The following is a 17,848-nucleotide window of genomic DNA, read 5'->3' as shown; positions in this document are numbered from 1 at the left end:
GGAGGATGTTAACAAATTTATTGGGACAGCCAAACCTAAGGAGGACATCCCATAAGAGCTCTCTTTGCACAGTGTTGAATGCTTTGGAGAGGTTGACAAAGGCCATAAACATGTCCTGATGTTGCTCATGGCACTTTTCCTGAAGCTGCCGGGCTGTAAAGATCATGTCGATTGTGCTCCTGTTCTCACTAAGTCCACACTGTGATTCAGGCAGCATTGACTCAGTGATGTTGTTAATGAGTCTTTGAAGCATCACCTTAGCCAGGACCTTTCCAGCAACAGAAAGGAGTGATATGCCCCTGCTATTGCCGCAGATGGCCTTGTCACCCTTGTTCTTATAAATGACAATGATGTTTGCATTTCTCCATTGCTGTGGGATGTTCTCATCAGTCCAGGACTTGGTGATGTACTGGTAGAGGGTGCGCATACACATGTACCCTCCGTTCTTCAGTAACTTAGCAGGGATACTGTCAGTGCCAGGGGACTTGTTTTTCTTAAGGGAATGGACAGCTGATGGAACCTCCTGGACGGTTGGTGGTAGACTGAGGTCGTGGATAGGAGGAAGGTGGGGTCTGCATCAGAGTCCTGATTAAGCAGGGTGAATAAGCAATAAATATTGAAAACATGAGATGAAGAAGAGTCCTTGAAAATGAGTCTGTAGATTGTGGGAATAGTTCAGTGATGGGGCAAGTGAAGTTATCCCCACTGGTTCAAGAGCCTAATGGTTGAGGGGTAATAACTATTCTTGAATCTGGTGGTGTGAATCCTGAGGCTTCTGTACCATCTTCCTGATGGCAGCAGTCAGAAGAGAGCATGGCCTGGATGGTGGGGGTCCTTGACGATGGATGCTGCATTCCTGTGACATTGTTCTGTGTAGGTGTGCTCAGTAGTGGGGAGAGATTTACCCATGATGGACTGGACCATATCCGTTAATTTTTGTGGGATTTTCCATTCAAGGGCATACCAGGCCATGATGCAACCGGTCAATAGATTTTCCACCACACATCTCTAGAAGTTTGTCAAAATTTTAGATGTCATGCTGAATCTTCCCAAGCTCCTAAAGAAGTTAAGATGCTGCTGTGCTTTCTTCGTAATGGCACTTGCATGCTGGGCCCAGGAAAGGTCCTCTGAAATGTTAACACCGAGGAATTTAAAGTTGTTGACCCTCTCCAGCTCTGATCCTCTGATGAAGACTGGCTCATGGACCTCTGGTTTCCTCCTCCTGAAGTCAATAATCAGCTCCTTGGCCTTGCTGACCTTGAGTAGGGGGTTGTTCTTATGGCACCACTCAGCCAGATTTTCAGTCTTGCTCCCATATGTTGATAAAAGCTGCTTTATTTAGGAGCAAATAAAATCAAACATAAAAATAATAATTTGTCATTAAAGAGCTGAAAAATAATTATTTTGAGCAAAGAGGATGCTATTGCTACTGATGAGATACCTATTTAATGTTCCGATTATGTTTTGAAGGATAATTGGTATGTGAAAAAAAGATTGTTGGTGTGTGGAATTTATTTATTTACTTACTTACTGAGACCGTGCAGAACAAGCCCTTCCAGCCCAACGAGCCACACTGCCCAGCAACTCACCGTATTAAACCTGAGCCTAATCACAGCAGAACCTACTAACCAGTACATCTTTGGACTATCAGAAAATCCACAAGCAGACAGGAAGAACGTACAGCCTTTCTTACAGAGAACCCTAGAATTGAACTCTAAACTCTGATGCTCGTAGCTATAATAGCATCACACTAAACCATGGCATCCCTTAGACTGAATTTGATGAATCACTCTGAAACAGAAGGAACAGGGAGATCTTTGAGTTTGCGACCATTCATCCCTCAAAGTTGTTGCACAACTTGCTAGGGTGGTTAAACCATAATTAACCATGGTTTGTTGGTGGTTAAGTTCAAGGGCCATGAGGTAATGTTACAGCTCTATAAAACCTTGGTTAAACCACACTTAGAGTATTGTGTTCAGTTCTGATCATTTCATTTATAAGGAAGGATGTGGAAACTTCAGAGAGTGTGCTGGAAGATTGACCAGGATGCTGCCTGGATTAGAGAGCATGTCTTATGAGGATAGGTTGAGCAAGCTAGGGCTTTTCTCTTTGGAGCGGAGGAAGATGAGAGGTGAATTAATAGAGGTGTGTAAGACGATAGGAGGCATAGATCCATAGGATAGCCAGAGACTTTTTCCCAGGGTGGGGGCGGGTGGCATAATTTTCAGGTAATTGGAGGAAAATATAGGAGGGGTGTCGGAGATAGTTTTTTTTATATACATAGAGCGTGGTTGGTGCTAAGGGTACTGGTAGAGGCAGATACATTGGGGACATTAAGAAACTCTTCCATAGAGGTCTATATGGGAAGGAAAGGTTAGATTGATATTAAAGTAAGTAAAATGTCAGCATATCATTATGTGCTGTATTGTTCTGTGAAATAGGTTTAGTGACTTATTTTGTGAAATATTTTAGAGTCAAATCATAGTCATGCAGCATAGTAACTGGCCGTTCGGCCCAACTTATCCATGCTGTCTTTGCAGAGTGAGATAGTTCTATCTACCCATAGCTCTGTAAACCTCCCCTATTCATGTAGATGCCTTTTAAATGTGTCTGCCTCAACTACTGTTTCTGGCAACTCATTACAAACACTTACTCCCAGTTGTATGAAGAATCTGCCCCCCAATGTCTCTTTTAAATCTGGCACCTCTGACCTTAAAACTCTCCCCTCTTGTTTTTAGCACCCACTCCCTGGGAAAAAGACTGTGTACCTTCACCCTGTCTATGCCCTTCATGATCTTGTATCCCTTTATCAGTTTGCCCCTCAATCTCCTAGTTCCAGGGAATAAAGTCCTAGTCTACACAACCACTCTTTGAAACTCAAGACCCCAATAGCAAAAACTAAACTTGTATAATTTTCATTTTTGCTACCTTCTCTGGAATCGATCCTGCGGTTGCTCTGAATGCCTCCCTTTTTGCTAAAGATTATTCCATCTGTAAAGGGTGACTTTAAATTGGATAATCCTTAAAGATAGCTGGAACCTGTGTCTGGCTGTAGTACAATTTAAAGGGAAGCTTTGTGAATTTCTGAAAAAATACATTGGATATTTATGTGACCTGAATGTGAAGGGAATAGCTTGGAAGGAAGAGGAATCAATGATGAAAAGGATGTTAAAGGATGAAATGAGGGCAAAGTGTTTGGCAAGCATTGAGTGCAGCACCGGTATGGATGAACTTAATTTGGAAGGTAAATGTATGCTGTAACACAAATTCAGTGATCATACCCCACCCACATAAATGTTACTGCTTTCTTTTATAGAGAGCATGGTTGGAGTGGGGTATTTTCTCCAAGCTCTCTTGGCAAATCTTAAGGGTTTCCATTTGTCTCATATCAATTGACTCTTCGTAATATTTTTATAAACCTGATAAAATGTTGAATTGGAAGATTGGAAGTTGATGCCTAGAGGCCAGAGCTGAGTCTGTGAATCCAAGTCCGCTGGAGGCTGGAGTTCTGTCCTGCGGTTAAAGGACTGTGTCTGGGTGAGAGGGAGGAACGGGGCTTCTTTGCTGTTGTTTTGTTGCGTGTTGTGTTCTGTGTGGTTCTGCTGCGCATTGTGGGCTTGCTATGCTGGAACCTGAATGTGTGGTGACACTTGCATATCCTACCACATCCTTGGGTGTGTTGGTTGTTCATACAAATTTCTCTGTATGTTTCAGTATACCCATGATAAATAAACTTGAATCTTGAAAGGGATTTTGGAAGGATGCTACCCTACCCCATGAAAAAATTATCGCTGGAATTCTTTTCCACACTTTAATCAAACAGCAGAGAGCTGCACCACTGGTCTCAAGTTGCACTTTTCTGTTCAATATACATTTGTAGTACTGACCACTAATGTTTTGGAAGCTGGGAATGATGTATGTTTGACTCATAATAAAATAAAATCAATTTATTCAGAAAATACTCTGGTTAATGGTTAAAGAAACAAATTTCTCGACACATGCCAATGATAATAAACCTGATACTGATTCTCAAGAGAGGAGAAAACTGAATTTGTCACAGAGCATCTGCTCCCAACATAGAAACATAGAAAATAGGTGCAGGAGTAGGCCATTCGGCCCTTCAAGCCTGCACCGCCATTTATTATGATCATGGCTGATCATCCAACTCAGAACCCTGCCCCAGCCTTCCCTCCATACCCCCTGACCCCCGTAGCCACAAGGGCCACATAGGCAGGGTTGTGCGGCATAGTAGCTTAGTGGTTAATGTAACACTATTACAGCACCAGTGACACAAGTTCAATTCCTCTGCTATCTGTAAAGAGTTTTGTATATTCTCCTCATGACCACATTTCCTCCGGGTGCTCCGGTTTCCTCCCATATTCCAAAGGCGTATGGGTTAAGGTTAGTGAGTTGTGGGCATGCCACATACACACTGGAAGCATGGCAATACTTGAGGGCTGCTCAGCACAACCCTCACTGGTTCATGTGACAAAGCTAATCTTTAAATGTGTGTCTCTGGTTCAATAATTTAGACGTCTGAATTGTGTAGAAAACTGGATATCTATCTTTGCTGGGCTAGAGGAAATGCTGGGAATGCTAGGCATGCTGCGACCGAAGGTTAAACAATATCTGAAATGTTACTGGACCCTGTGCCTGATTAGTTATTTAAACATCTGGTATCTGAGGATGTGAGGACAGTTGCAGGATAAAATGGAAATGCCAAATCTTTAACACTGCTTTCTTCCAGATATGAACATGTTTCACAGTTACCAGTTTACCCCTTCCTAACCCTCCACATCCTAAACAACAGGAATTCTGCAGATGCTGGAAATTCAAGCAACACACATAAAAGTTGCTGGTGAACGCAGCAGGCCAGGCAGCATCTCTAGGAAGAGGTGCAGTCGACGTTTCAGGCCGAGACCCTTCGTCAGGACTCTGCCTGAAACGTCGACTGCACCTCTTCCTAGAGATGCTGCCTGGCCTGCTGCGTTCACCAGCAACTTTTATGTGTGTTACCCTCCACATCCTTCAACTTTCAGACAGTTTGAAACTTTAAATCCAGTTAGTCTGTCTTGAGATTAAGTGCAATATTTTTGTTTCTTTCAGGAACTGGTAACATAGTGGCCATCATGATTTCTGAGCAGAGGGGTCGTGAGATTCTGCGCTATGTGGAAAGAAACTTCACTGTGTTGATGTCCATCGCAGTTGGATCATCACATACTTCGAAGTATAGCCGTGGCTCTCTGGTCTTTGTCTCCATATCTTTTATTGTACTGATGATCACATCACTGGCTTGGCTGATCTTTTATTTCATCCAGAAATTCAGATATGCAAACCTACGTGGGCGCAATCAGGTCAGTAGTTGGTATTGTAAATACTTATTTTCCATTCAATGCTAAGTGTGATTGTAGAATGCAAACTGAAAATAATTTTGTCAAATATCTGTCGGGACTCAAAATATAGAGGGACGTCCATTTAGAACAGAGATGAGGAGGACTTTCTTTAGCTACAGGGTGTTGAATCTGTGGAATTCATTGCCACAGACATCTGTGATGGCCAAGCCATTGGATACATTTAAAATGGAAGTTCATAGGTTCTTGATTATTCAACATGTCAAAGTTTACAGGGGGGGAAGGCAGGAGAATGGAGTAGAAAGGGAAATTAAATCAGCCGTGTTAGAGTGGCAAAGCAGTCTCAATGGGCCGATTGGCCTAATCATACTCCTAAGGTCTTAAATAAGGAGAAGAATAGATATTAAACATAGTATTTAATATTTACAGTAGTTTGATAATTTGCAGAATAGCCAAATGCAAATAAAATTGTAAAGAACTGAATTTCAGCAGAAGAAAATGCATGTAATTATGGAGTAAATGAAATGGGGGAATGTGAAAATAGAAAAAAAGGGTGAAACAGACTGTCACAACTTTTGAAACATACTTATCAGAAGCAACAGGGCACACACTGTGAAGTTTGTTCAAAGTAAAAAGAACTTTGATAGGCACATGAAAAAGGTTGCTTGCTTGAAGTTGAATGCAGGAAAACAAAGAAAAATAGAGTTGACATTTGAGGAAGACCATAAAACATAGGAACAGAATTAACCCACTCAGCCCATCGAGTCTGCTCTGCCATTTCATCATGGTTGATCCCTCTCAACCTCATTCTCCTGCCTTCTCCCTGTAACCTTTGACACCCTGACTAATCAAGAGCCCATCAACCTTTTTCCTCAGAGAGGTGAGTTGAGGTTGATCCAGAGTATTGATAAACGACTCTCACAAGAACTGCATCTAGAAGAAGTTTGCAGAGGGGAGAGGAAGGTTTGAAACAGAAGAAACCTAGTGACAAAGAGGTCACTGTTTGGACTCTCTCCTCTGTAGCCCGTGAGGGTGAGTTTGAGTTCTATTCGAATACGAAGGTGTGACAGTCACGTAGTTAATCCACAGGAGTGGGTTCTCTGGTGAGGGGAAAACCTTTGTGAATACCACGTGTGTATTTACCCCTTGTCTGGGTGTGGTAGTTCACTGAATAAGGGCACCCCTGTGGCAAATCACTGTTGGAGTTATTTTGTATGTCGTGGAACTGGATAAGTGGCTGTCACGTTGTGTGGTTGGGGTAACCTTGTGTGGAAACTACCTCTGTGTGATAATCCTTGTCTGGGTTGGTAGTTCTACCACTTGAAGACGGTACCTAAGTGATAGACTACTGTTGGTGATAATCCATACATGGATTCTGTTTGAGTATCCTGTGGCCACCACTTTGAGATGTCCCGTAGCGGAATTTGGGTGTGGTACCACTGTGTTGAAAGGATATTCGTTGAAGATCACTGTCGGTGATATTTCGTGTGTTGGAGATAAAACCTACTATTGTTATTTTGTATTGCTGTCGTGAAATCTGTGGAATATCGACATAATTGCCTTCTCACAACACTCGCCTTTTGGATTACAAACATCCTGCAGTAATTAACCTGAACATTGAACTGAACTATCTTACATTACATCATAAGACTGTATCCCTTACCACCTAAGCTTGCAGAAGTTTGGGTTTTATATTTACACACCTATATATGCATAAGTTTGCTGACTTGTTTGATTTATCTGTTTTTATATTACGGTATTGCATAGTTACTAATAAAAATAGCATTAGTTAAAGGCAAAACCGGACTCCAAGTGTGTTCCATTTCTGCTGGTTCTTTAACCCGTTACAGGGTACAGAACAGGAGTGACCGTCAGGAGAGGGAAGAGAGGGCGTCAGGTAGAGGAGGGTACCCCTGTATTTGTACCCCTTAACAATAAGGGCTCCATTTTGAGTGCTTTGTGGGGTGGGGGGGGGGGAGAAGCAACAGTGGCCATGCCTCTGGCCCTGTGGTTAGAAGGGTAAGGAATGGAAGAGGATGGCAGTGATAAAAGGGTACTCTATAGTTAAGAGTACAGCTAGGTGATTCTGTGGGCGTGAAAAAGAAACAAGGATGGTAGTTTGCCTCCCAAGTGCCAGGGTTTATGATGTTTCTGAGCGTGTCCACAATATCCTGAAATGGGAGGGTGAGCAGCCAGAGGTTGTGGTACAAATTGGTCCCAATGACATAGGTAGAAAAAGGATGGAGGTCCCGAAAGCAGAATGCAGGGAGTTAGGAAGGAAGCTGAGAAGCAGGACCTCAAAGGTAGTAATCTTGGGATTGCTGCATGTGTTACACGACAGTGAGTATAGGAATAGAATGAGGTGGAGGATAAATGTGTGGCTGAGGATTGGAGCAGGGGGCAGGGATTCCCCTGCTTTTTGGATCATTGTGACCTCTTCTGGGGCAGATGTGATCTGTACAAAAAGGGTGGATTGCAGTTGAATCAGAAGGAAGACCAATATCCTGTTGGGGAGGGTTTAAACTAGACTTACAGGGGGTGGGAACCGAAGTGAAGAGGCAGCGGATGGGGAGGTTGGAGCAGAAGTAGAGACAGTTTGTAGGGAGTTTGTGAGGAAGGATAGGCAGATGTTTGAGCAAAGATGTACTCAACCTAATGGTTTGAGATGTGTCTATTTTAATGCAAGAAGTTTCATAAACAAGGTGGATGAACAGAGCATGGATCAAAACATGGAACTATGACGTTGTGACCATTACAGGGACTTGGATGTCTCAGGATCAGGAATGGCTGCTGAGTATGCCAGGCTTTAGATGTTTCAAAAAGGACAGAGAGGGAGGCAAAAGAGGTGGGGGCACGATGTTGCTAATCAGGTATAGTATCATGGCTGCAGAAAAGGAGGAAGTCATGGAGGAATGGTATACTGAGTTAGTATGGGTGGAAGTCAGATACATGAAGGTGGCAATAACTACTGGATGTTTTTATAGACTCTCCAATAGTAACAGGTTTATTGAGGAGTAGATAGAATGCAATAATAATAGGGTTGCTGTGATGGGAGATTTTAACTTTCCTAATATTAACTGGAATCTCCTTAGCGCAAGGGGTTTAGATGGGGTGGAGTTTGTTAGGTGTGTTCAGCAAGGTTTCCTGACGAAATATGTAAATAGCCCAACTAGAGTAGAGGCTGTACTTGATCTGGTATTGGGAAATGAACTGGTCAGGTGTCAGATCTTTCAGTGGGAGAGCATTTTAGAAGTAATGACCACAACTCTATCTCCTTCACTGTAGCGCTGGAGGGGGATAAGAGCAGACAATTTGGGGAAATATTTAGTTGGGGTAGGGGGAAATATGCTGTTGGCAGAAACTTGGGAGCATAAATTGAGAGCAGATGTTCTCAGGAAAATGCACGGCAGAAATTTGGCAAATGTTCAAGGAACATTTGCATGGTGTTCTGCATAGGTATGTTCCATCGAGGCAGGGAAAGGATGATAGGGTTAAAGAACCATGGTGTACAAAGAATGTAGAAAATCCATTAAGAAGAAAAGAAAAGATTCAAGAAACTAGGTACCAATGGAGCTCTAGATAGTGCAATAGTGGAAATGTGTGCATGGAAGTCGGATGAGGTAGCAGAGGTACTTAATGAATACTTTGTTTCAGTATTCACTAGGGAAAAAGACCTTGGCAATTGTGGGGATGACTCACAGCAGACTGAAACACTTGAGCATATAGACATTAAGGAAGAGGATGTGCTGGAGCTTTTGAAAAGCATTGTTAGACCGGGGTCCCCAACCTTTTTTGCACCGGACTGGTTTAATATTGACAATATTCTTGCGGACTGGCCGACCGGGGTGGGAGGGTAGGGTTGCCAACCGACAAGAGTAGCAGTCAAATTCGGGACACTAGTGTTTACCCCGAGAAAGACTACCATGACCATGAAGCCTTGCGCAGGCACCTGTGTGCATATGCGTGTATGTGCCGATTTTTTTTTTCTACAAATCGTTTTTTGGGAATCTGTTCAGTGAAACTACACTGTACATACATTATTTCTACTTTATATAGGCTGTGTATTTAGCATATCGTTCCTGCTTTTACTATATGTTCCTGTTATTTTAGGTTTAATGTGTTATTTGGTATGATTTGTTATGTTATTTTTTGGGTCTGGCAATGCTCAAAAATTTTTCCCATATAAATTAATGGTAATTGCTTCTTCGCTGTATGCCATTTCAGCACGAAAGGTTTCATAGGAACGTTCTACTTTTGGATAGCGGGGGAAATACGGGACAAGGGAGGTCCCATATGGGACAAACCAATTTAGCCCGATATACGGGATGTCCCGGCTAATACGAGACAGTTGGCAACCCTGTGGGGGGGGGAGGGTGTTAATCACAACCAGAATATAGGTGTTAAGTCAAGTATAAGTCACTTATAAGTGGCTAATACACTCAATTTTGTTTCTAAAAGGGTTTATCTAACGAATTTCATATTAAACACAGCGCATATTTTCCTTGCATGAATATAGTGATAAGTCAATTATAAGTCACTTATAAGTCAATAGCATCATAACATTTTAAGTAACGTTTGGATATTAAACACACAGCACATATTTTTCGCGTATGAACATATAAAATCATTGCAACACACCAATATCGCTGAATCAGTGGGAGCCCTGGGCTTGTTTTCCTGCAACAAGACGGTCCCATCGAGGGGTGATAGACAGTGATACTCGAAGGGAGTTCCTTGTGTCCAGTCTATTCGCAGTTTACTTTTTGTTGCATTCGTTGCAGAAAACTCCACTTCGCAGAGATATGATGTTGGAAATGGAAGCAACATTTTCAGTGCTTTCATGGTTATCTCAGGATATTTAGCCTTGATTTTGATCCAGAATGCTGGCAGAGGTGTTATGTCAAAGATACTTTTCAGCCTGCCGTCATTTGCAAGCTCGGGGAGTTGATCTTCTTCCCGCGCTGACATGGATGACGCGTGAGTAATGACCTCGCGTGCGTTCAAGTTCAACAGTGGGTGTGGCAGGGAATGAGGAAAGGTGCAGCTGACTCATATCGCCAAATCATGTCGTTTACTCGCAGCCTGGTAGCACATGCTTTGCAGCCCGGTACCGGTCCGCGGCCTGGTGGTTGGGGACCATTGAATTAGATAAGTCACCAGGACCGAATGAGATATACCCCAGGCTACTGTGGGAAGTGAGGGAGGAGATTGCTGAGCCTCTGGCGATGACCTTTGCGTCATCAATAGAGAAGGGAGAAGTACTGGAGGATTGGAGGGTTACAAACATTGTCCCCTTGTTCAAGGAAGGGAGTAGATATAACCCAGGAAAATATAGACCAATGAGTCTTACTTCAGTGGTGGGCAAGTTTTTGGAGAAGATCCTGAGAGGCAGGATTTATGAGCACTTGGAGAGACATAATCTGATTAGGGATAGTCAGTATGGCTATGTCAAGGGCAGGTCATGCATTATGAGCCTAATTGAATTCTTTAAGGATGTAACACATTGATAAAGGTAGAGCGGTGGATGTAGTGTATATGGATTTCAGTAAGATATTTGATAAGGTTCCTCATGCATGGCTTCTTCAGGAAGTAAGAAGGCATGGGATCCAAGGAGACCTTGTTTTATGGATCCAGAATTGGCTTGCCTATAGAAGGCAAAGAGTGGTTGTAGATGGTTTGTATTCTGCATTGAGGTCAGTGACCAGTGGTGTTCCACAGGGATCTGTTCTGGGACCCCTCTTTTTTGTGATTTTTATAAATGACCTGGGTGAAGAAGTAGAAGAGTGGGCTAGTAAGTTTGCTGATGACACAAAGGTTGGGTGTGTTGTGGATAGTCAGGAGGATTGGCAGAGGTTACAGCAGGACTTTGATAGGACGCAGACTGGGCTGAGAAGTGGCAGATGGAGTTCAACCCAGATAAGTGTGAAGTGGTTCAAATTTGAAGACAGAATATAATATTAATGGTAAGCCTCTTGGCAGTGTGAAGGATCTGAGAGATTTTGGGGTCCGTGTCCATAGGACACTCAAAGCTGCTACACAGGTTGACGATGTTGTTAAGAAGGCGTATGGTGTGTTGGCCTTTATCAACCGTGGGATTGAGTTCAAGTACCGTGAGGTAAGGTTACAGCCATATAACACCTTGATCAGACCCCACTTGGAGTACTATGTTCAGTTCTAGTAACCTCACTACAGAAAGGATGTGGATTCTATAGAGAGAGTGCAGAGGAGATTTACAAAGATGTGGCCTGGATTGGAGGATGTACCTTATGAGAATAGGTTGAGTGAACTTGGCCTTTTCTCCCTTGGAGCGACGGAGGATGAGAGATGACCTGATAGAGGTGTATAAGATGATGAGGGGCATTGATCGTGTGGATAGCCAGAGGCTTTTTCCCAGGGCTAAAATGGCTAACACAAGGGGACATAGTCTTAAGGTGCTTGGAAATAGGTACTGAGGGGATGTCAGGGGTAAGTTTTTCCACACAGAGAGTGGAATGCACTGCCGGCGGTGGTGGTAGAAGCAGATAAAGTAGGGTCTTTTCGGAGCCTCTTAGATAGGTACATGGAACTTAGAAAAATAGAGGGCTATGTGGTCGGGAAATTCTAGCACGAGGAAATCTGCAGATGCTGGAATTTCAAGCAACACACATAAAAGTTGCTGGTGAACGCAGCAGGCCAGGCAGCATCTCTAGGAAGAGGTACAGTCGACGTTTCGGGCCGAGACCCTTCGTCAGGACTAACTGAAAGAAGAGCTAGTAAGAGATTTGAAAGTGGGAGGGGGAGAGGAGGGGGAGATCGGAAATGATAGGAGAAGACAGGAGGGGGAGGGATGGAGGCAAGAGCTGGACAGTTGATTGGCAAAAGGGATGTGAGAGGATCATGGGACAGGAGGCCTAGGGAGTAAGAAAAGGGGGAGGGGGGAACAGGACGCTCTATCCGCCAGAGAAAGCAGGATCTCCCAGTGGCCACATATTTTAATTCCACGTCCCTTTCGCATTCTGATATGTCTATCCATGGCCTCCTCTACTGTAAAGATGAAACCACACTCAGGTTGGAGGAACAACACCTTGTATTCCATCTGGGTAGCCTCCAACCTGATGGCATGAACATTGACTTCTCAAACTTCCCTTAATGCCCCACTACCCCATCCGTTATTTATTTATTTATATACACACATTCTTTTTCTCTCTCCCTCTGTCCCTCTCTATACTCCTTGCCCATCCTCTGGGCTTCCCCCCTCCCCCTTTCTTTCTCCCTAGGTCTCCTGTCCCATGATTCTCTCACATCCCTTTTGCCAATCAACTGTCCAGCTCTTGGCTCCATCCCTCCCCCTCCTGTCTTCTCCTATCATTTTGGACCTCCCCCTCCCACTTACTATCTCTTCTTTCAGTTAGTCCTGACGAAGGGTCTCGGCCCAAAACATCGACTGTACCTCTTCCTAGAGATGCTGCCTGGCCTGCTGTGTTCACCAGCAACTTTTATGTGGGAAATTCTAGGCCGTTTCTAGAGTAGGTTACATGGTCGGCACAACATGGTGGGCCAAGGGGCCTGTAATGTGCTGTAGGTTTCTATGTTCTATGTATAGATAGGAGAAGTGCAAGCACTGAGGTTGGGTGAAACGACATGTTATCCCCTCTCCTCTGGACTCCATGGCAAGAAACCCACGTTTCTCCAGCTTCCTATGTCTAGTGTGGTCCCTCCCGCCAAATCTGTGAGATTGGGATGTCTCACCCACCCACGCCGCGGTTTGTGTGAATGCTGTGTGATTTACTGCTTCTGCAATAGCCTGTCGGCATAAAATAGCAGATTGCATACTGCGTACAATTGGTCCATTCTTAATTGATTCTCCTCAGCCAATTCAATAGCTGCTTTTCACCACAAGCAACACAGCTTTCTCTAGCTGAAAAATGTAGGCAGAAAGTTTCTCCCCTTTCTCCTGAAACATGTACCTAAACCCCATCATAAGCTCCATTGGGCTTCCCAACGTGTCAAAAATGCTTTCTAGTGCTTGCATGTAGCCCGCTGACGTAGCTAAGGGGTTCTCTGCATTTCAGGATCTCACTACTTCAGCAGCCGGACCTTTTAGACTCTCTCCCAGTCACTGTCTTTTCACATTATCAGAGCACTGCCACTCATCCAGCATCTGAGAGGTCTGCTCTGCCCAAGTCTCATATTTCTCCTTCCCCTCGGTGGTGGGCTTCACTCCCGAGAACATTCTCGGCCTACGATAACTTTGACTCTCCGCCAGTGCACTTTGCCATCTATCCGCCAGAGACGTAAGGGCCAACTCCGAACTTTCACCCTTCACTGGAGGGTTCATTAGACCTTCCGCATCAGACCACTCCTTCCCCTCACTTGACAGAAACGAGAGCAGCTTGTCTTTAAAGTCTCCGGCCTCAGTTACGGGAAACACCCTCGCCTACACTCCCTCTTCTCGGAAAGTATGGATAGCCCGTGGCCCAGCCTCTCCAGGTACCCCAATGGTACCAGGCAGATCCACTCCCATTATGTCAGCGCTAGTCTGAACTAAAACAAAATCTTTGCCCACCCTTTGGACAAACTGCCGCTCCATGGTTGTAACTTTTCGTAATGCTTGAATGGTACTTGAAACCCTAATCAACAACTCATCTGGGCTGCAGATATCCACCCGACTCAGAACACAAACATTAGCTACAGGTAACCTCTTCGAATTGCACCAACGCTTAACCCCTGCGGCATCCATAACCACTTATCTTAATCACTTTCCTGGACAATAATTTAACACAGGCTTAAACACAAGACCACTTATCAATTCTTAGGGCAATCACACAGCATCTAATGAAATCTATCCAGGATGATACCCCCACAATGAAACTTCCTTTTACCGAGTCTCTCCAGAAACAGCTCGTTAGCCCCTCGCTAACAGCCCCAGACTCTGCGACGAGAAATCCACCTTTCTCTGACTTCATACGTTTAGAGTGTATACAATTTTTGTCCTGCCAAATCTGTGTGATTGGGATGTCTCACCCACCCAAACCGCAGTTTGAATTGATTTGACTTTATTTCTTACATCCTTCACATACATGAAGAGTAAAAATCCTTATGTAAGTCCCTGTCTGAATGTGTATTGTGTAAATTATCGTAATTTGTAATAAATAGTATGTACAGTAAGATATACAACTAGATAGTCAATATAGCTTAGAAATTTAATTGTGTCAGCGTGAATTAATCATTCTGATGGCCTGGTGGAAGAAGCTGTCCGGGAGCCTGTTGGTCCTGGCTTTTATGCTGTGGTACCGTTTCCCGGATGGTAGCAGCTGGAACAGTTTGTGGTTGGGGTGACTCGGGTCCCCAATGATCCTTCTGGCTCTTTTTGCACACCTGTCTTTGTAAATGTCCTGAATAGTGGGAAGTTCACACCTACAAAGGCTGTACGCACCACTCTCTGCAGAGTCCTGTGATTGAGGGAAGTACAGTTCCCATACCAGGCAGTGATGCAGCCAGTCAGGATGCTCTCAATTGTGCCACCGTAGAAAGTTCTTGGATTTGGTGAAGTCCTTTGGATGTTGATGAAGCAATATATTCTGTTTTGTGTTTCCCATCATAGAAAGAAAAAAAGAAGTCCATAGAATGTATGTAGGATAGAATCAGACATTTCCCTTTCTCCCATGGTCGCTTTCCTTGTTTATCAGATTCCTCCTCCTTCAGCACTTTATACCTTTTCTACATCTCACCTCCAAGCTTCTTACTTCATTCTCACTACCCCATCCACCCATCTTCCCCCTCACCTGTTCTCACCTGTCACCTACCAGTTTGTACTCCTTCCCTTGCCTCACCTTCTTATTCTGGCTTCTTCCATACTTCCTTTCCAGGCCCAAAATGATGCCTGTTTATTCCTCTCCATAGATATTGCCTGATCTGCTGAGTTCCTTTTGTGTGTATTGCTCTGGATTTCCAGCATTGCTTATGTTTATGATAGAATTAGGTTTAATATCATACTGTATGTTGTTAAATTCATGATTTTATTGCCACAATGCCACACATTAAAAACTGTAAATTGCAATAAGAAATACATTAAAAAATTATATACGTCGTGCAAAAAGATTGGTTAACTTGAATAATGCATATGGCAATTGGAAGTGACAAAGGGAAGCAAAAAGTAAGCTGCTAAGTGAACTCATTGCGTCAGGCAGCATCTAGAGGCAAACTGTTAACATAGAAACATAGAAAACCTACAGAACAATACAGGCCCTTTGGCCCATAAAGCTGTGCCGAATATGTTCTTACCTCAGAACTACCTAGGCTTACCCATTGCCCTCTATTTTCCTAAGCTCCATGTATCGATCCAGCAGTCTCTTAAAAGACCCTATTGTTTCTGCCTCCACCACTGCCGCCGGCAGCCCATTCCACGCACTCACCACTCTGTGCGTTAAAAAAAAACTTACCCCGACATCTCCTCTGTACCTAAGTCCAAGTTTAGTTGGTGCTTTCTTTGGAAGAGCTGAGAGTCTAGGACAATTTACATACACACATTATTTTTAAAATTTATGATCTTGTTTGATAGGCTGAGTGGCTGTTTTCTTTCATGAGGAACAATATTGTAAAATTACCAATTTATTATCCCTGTGGAGAATGAGGAGTAGGTTGAGGAGAAATTTCTTCCCAGACAGTTGTAGAGAATGGTTCAGGCATGGGCTGTAGCTGCTTATCAGAGAAATCCATTAAAATGTTGAAATACTTGATGCAGTGGAAGATAATGGGGCCACACGAAGAGTTAACAATAACGCCAAGCTTGGTTTACATAATCTCATTTTACATTTATCTAATGTTCCAAGCCTAAGGTGACTATATCAAAGCTGGAGCTAATTCTGAGATAGATTTCATGTGTTATCTTAAAAGCAAGGTGGAAATAGGAAGGTTAGAAATTCTTGAATTATTTAGATTCAGTACTCTGGAATTTATGAGCAATGTGGTTGAAAGCACATGTGCTAATGGTGAAGAGAGTGGAATTGGTGGATATGCAGCAAACCAACTTAGAAGGATTTATTTTAATTAATGAAGTTAACAGCAATATCAAAGGTTGATTCTCTGAAAATAAGAATTTTACTTTGAACCCCTACAGATATCAACAAAGATTGTTGAGAAAAGTGGTGGATGTGGGTTCAATTTCTATATTTAAGAGAAATTTGATAGGTACATAGATGGGAAGTGTATGGAGGGCTAGTGTCTGGGTGCAGGTCAATAAGACTAGACAGAGTAATGATTTGGCACAGACTGGATGGGCTGAATAGCCTGTTTCTGTATTGTACAGCTGTGATTCTATGAAAGGAATATTGGTTAGCTGGATTAAGAACAGAAAATGCTGGAAATATGTATTAGAAGCAGAGTTTAGCAGTGGAAAGACTAGGTCACATCAAGCATCAGCAGGGAAATCTCCGTGGGAAGCCACTGGATATGAATTGGCTTTTAATGACTTTATTACTTACATCCTTCACATGCATGAGGAGTAAAAAGCTTTACGTTACATCTCTGTCTAAATATGCAATGTGCAATCATAGTAATTTATAATAAATAGAACAATCAATGTAATATAGAGTACATTCAAATCAGCATGAGTTAATCAGTCTGATGGCCTGTTCCAGAGCTTGTTGGTCCTGGCTTTTATGCTGCGGTACCGTTTCCCAGATGATAGCAGCTGGAATAGATTGTGGCTAGGGTAACTCGGGCCCCCAATGATCCTACAGGCCCTTTTTACACACCTGTCCTTGTAAATGTCCTGAATCATGAGAGGATCACAACTACCGATGGGCTGGACTGTCTGCACCATTCTCTGCAGAGTCCTGTGATTAAGGGCATTACAGTTCTCATACCAGGCAGTGATGCAACCAGTCAGGATGCTCTCAATTGTGCCCCTATAGAAAGTTCTTAGCGTTTGGGGGCCCACACCAAACTTCCTCAATTGTCTGAGGTGAAAGAGGTGTTGTTGTGCCTTTTTCATCACACAGCTAGTGTGTACAGACCACATGAGGTCCTCGGATGGATGCCGTGGAACTTAAAAACTGTTTACCCTCTCAACCCCAGATCCATCGATGTCAATAGGAGTTAGCCTGTCTTCATTCCTCCTGTAATCCACAACCAGCTCCTTTGTTTTTGTGATGTTGAGGGAGAGGTTGTTTTCTTGACACCACTGTGTCAGAGAGATGACTTCTTCCCTGTAGGCCACCTCATTATTGTTTGAGATAAGGCCAATCAATGTAGTGTTGGCAAATTTAATTAGCAGGTTAGAGCTGTGGGTGGTGATACAGTCATGAGTGTGATTCTAAATGAATACCTTATCAGTACATAGTACAGGCCCTTCAGCCCAAGTTATGCTGACATATAAGTCGACACTAAGACAAATCTACGCCTTTCTTCCTACATGGCCCTTATTTATCTTTCGTCCATGTGCCAATTTAAGTATCTTTTAATTCTCCCTTTCGTATTCTTCTTGCAGCGTTCCAGGTGTCTACCACTCTGCTAAT

The 17,848-nt window shown here is 43.3% G+C and overlaps 1 protein-coding gene across 3 annotated transcripts in view; it reads left to right on the top strand.

Moving 5' to 3' along the window:
• rnf130 (ring finger protein 130) overlaps nucleotides 1-17,848 on the top strand; it is a 153,570-nt gene that overhangs the window by 32,695 nt on the left and 103,027 nt on the right. For all 3 annotated transcript variants that reach the window (XM_063053075.1, XM_063053074.1, XM_063053076.1), the window contains exon 2: nucleotides 5,107-5,354. In XM_063053075.1, coding sequence (XP_062909145.1) covers nucleotides 5,107-5,354 — 248 coding nt within the window. The remainder of the gene's footprint in view (nucleotides 1-5,106; nucleotides 5,355-17,848) is intronic.

This window comes from Mobula hypostoma, chromosome 7, assembly GCF_963921235.1.
Source record: "Mobula hypostoma chromosome 7, sMobHyp1.1, whole genome shotgun sequence".
Lineage (NCBI taxonomy): Eukaryota > Metazoa > Chordata > Chondrichthyes > Myliobatiformes > Myliobatidae > Mobula > Mobula hypostoma.
The sequence above is the reverse complement of the archived record's forward strand: the minus strand, read 5'-3'. Positions and strand labels throughout refer to the sequence as shown.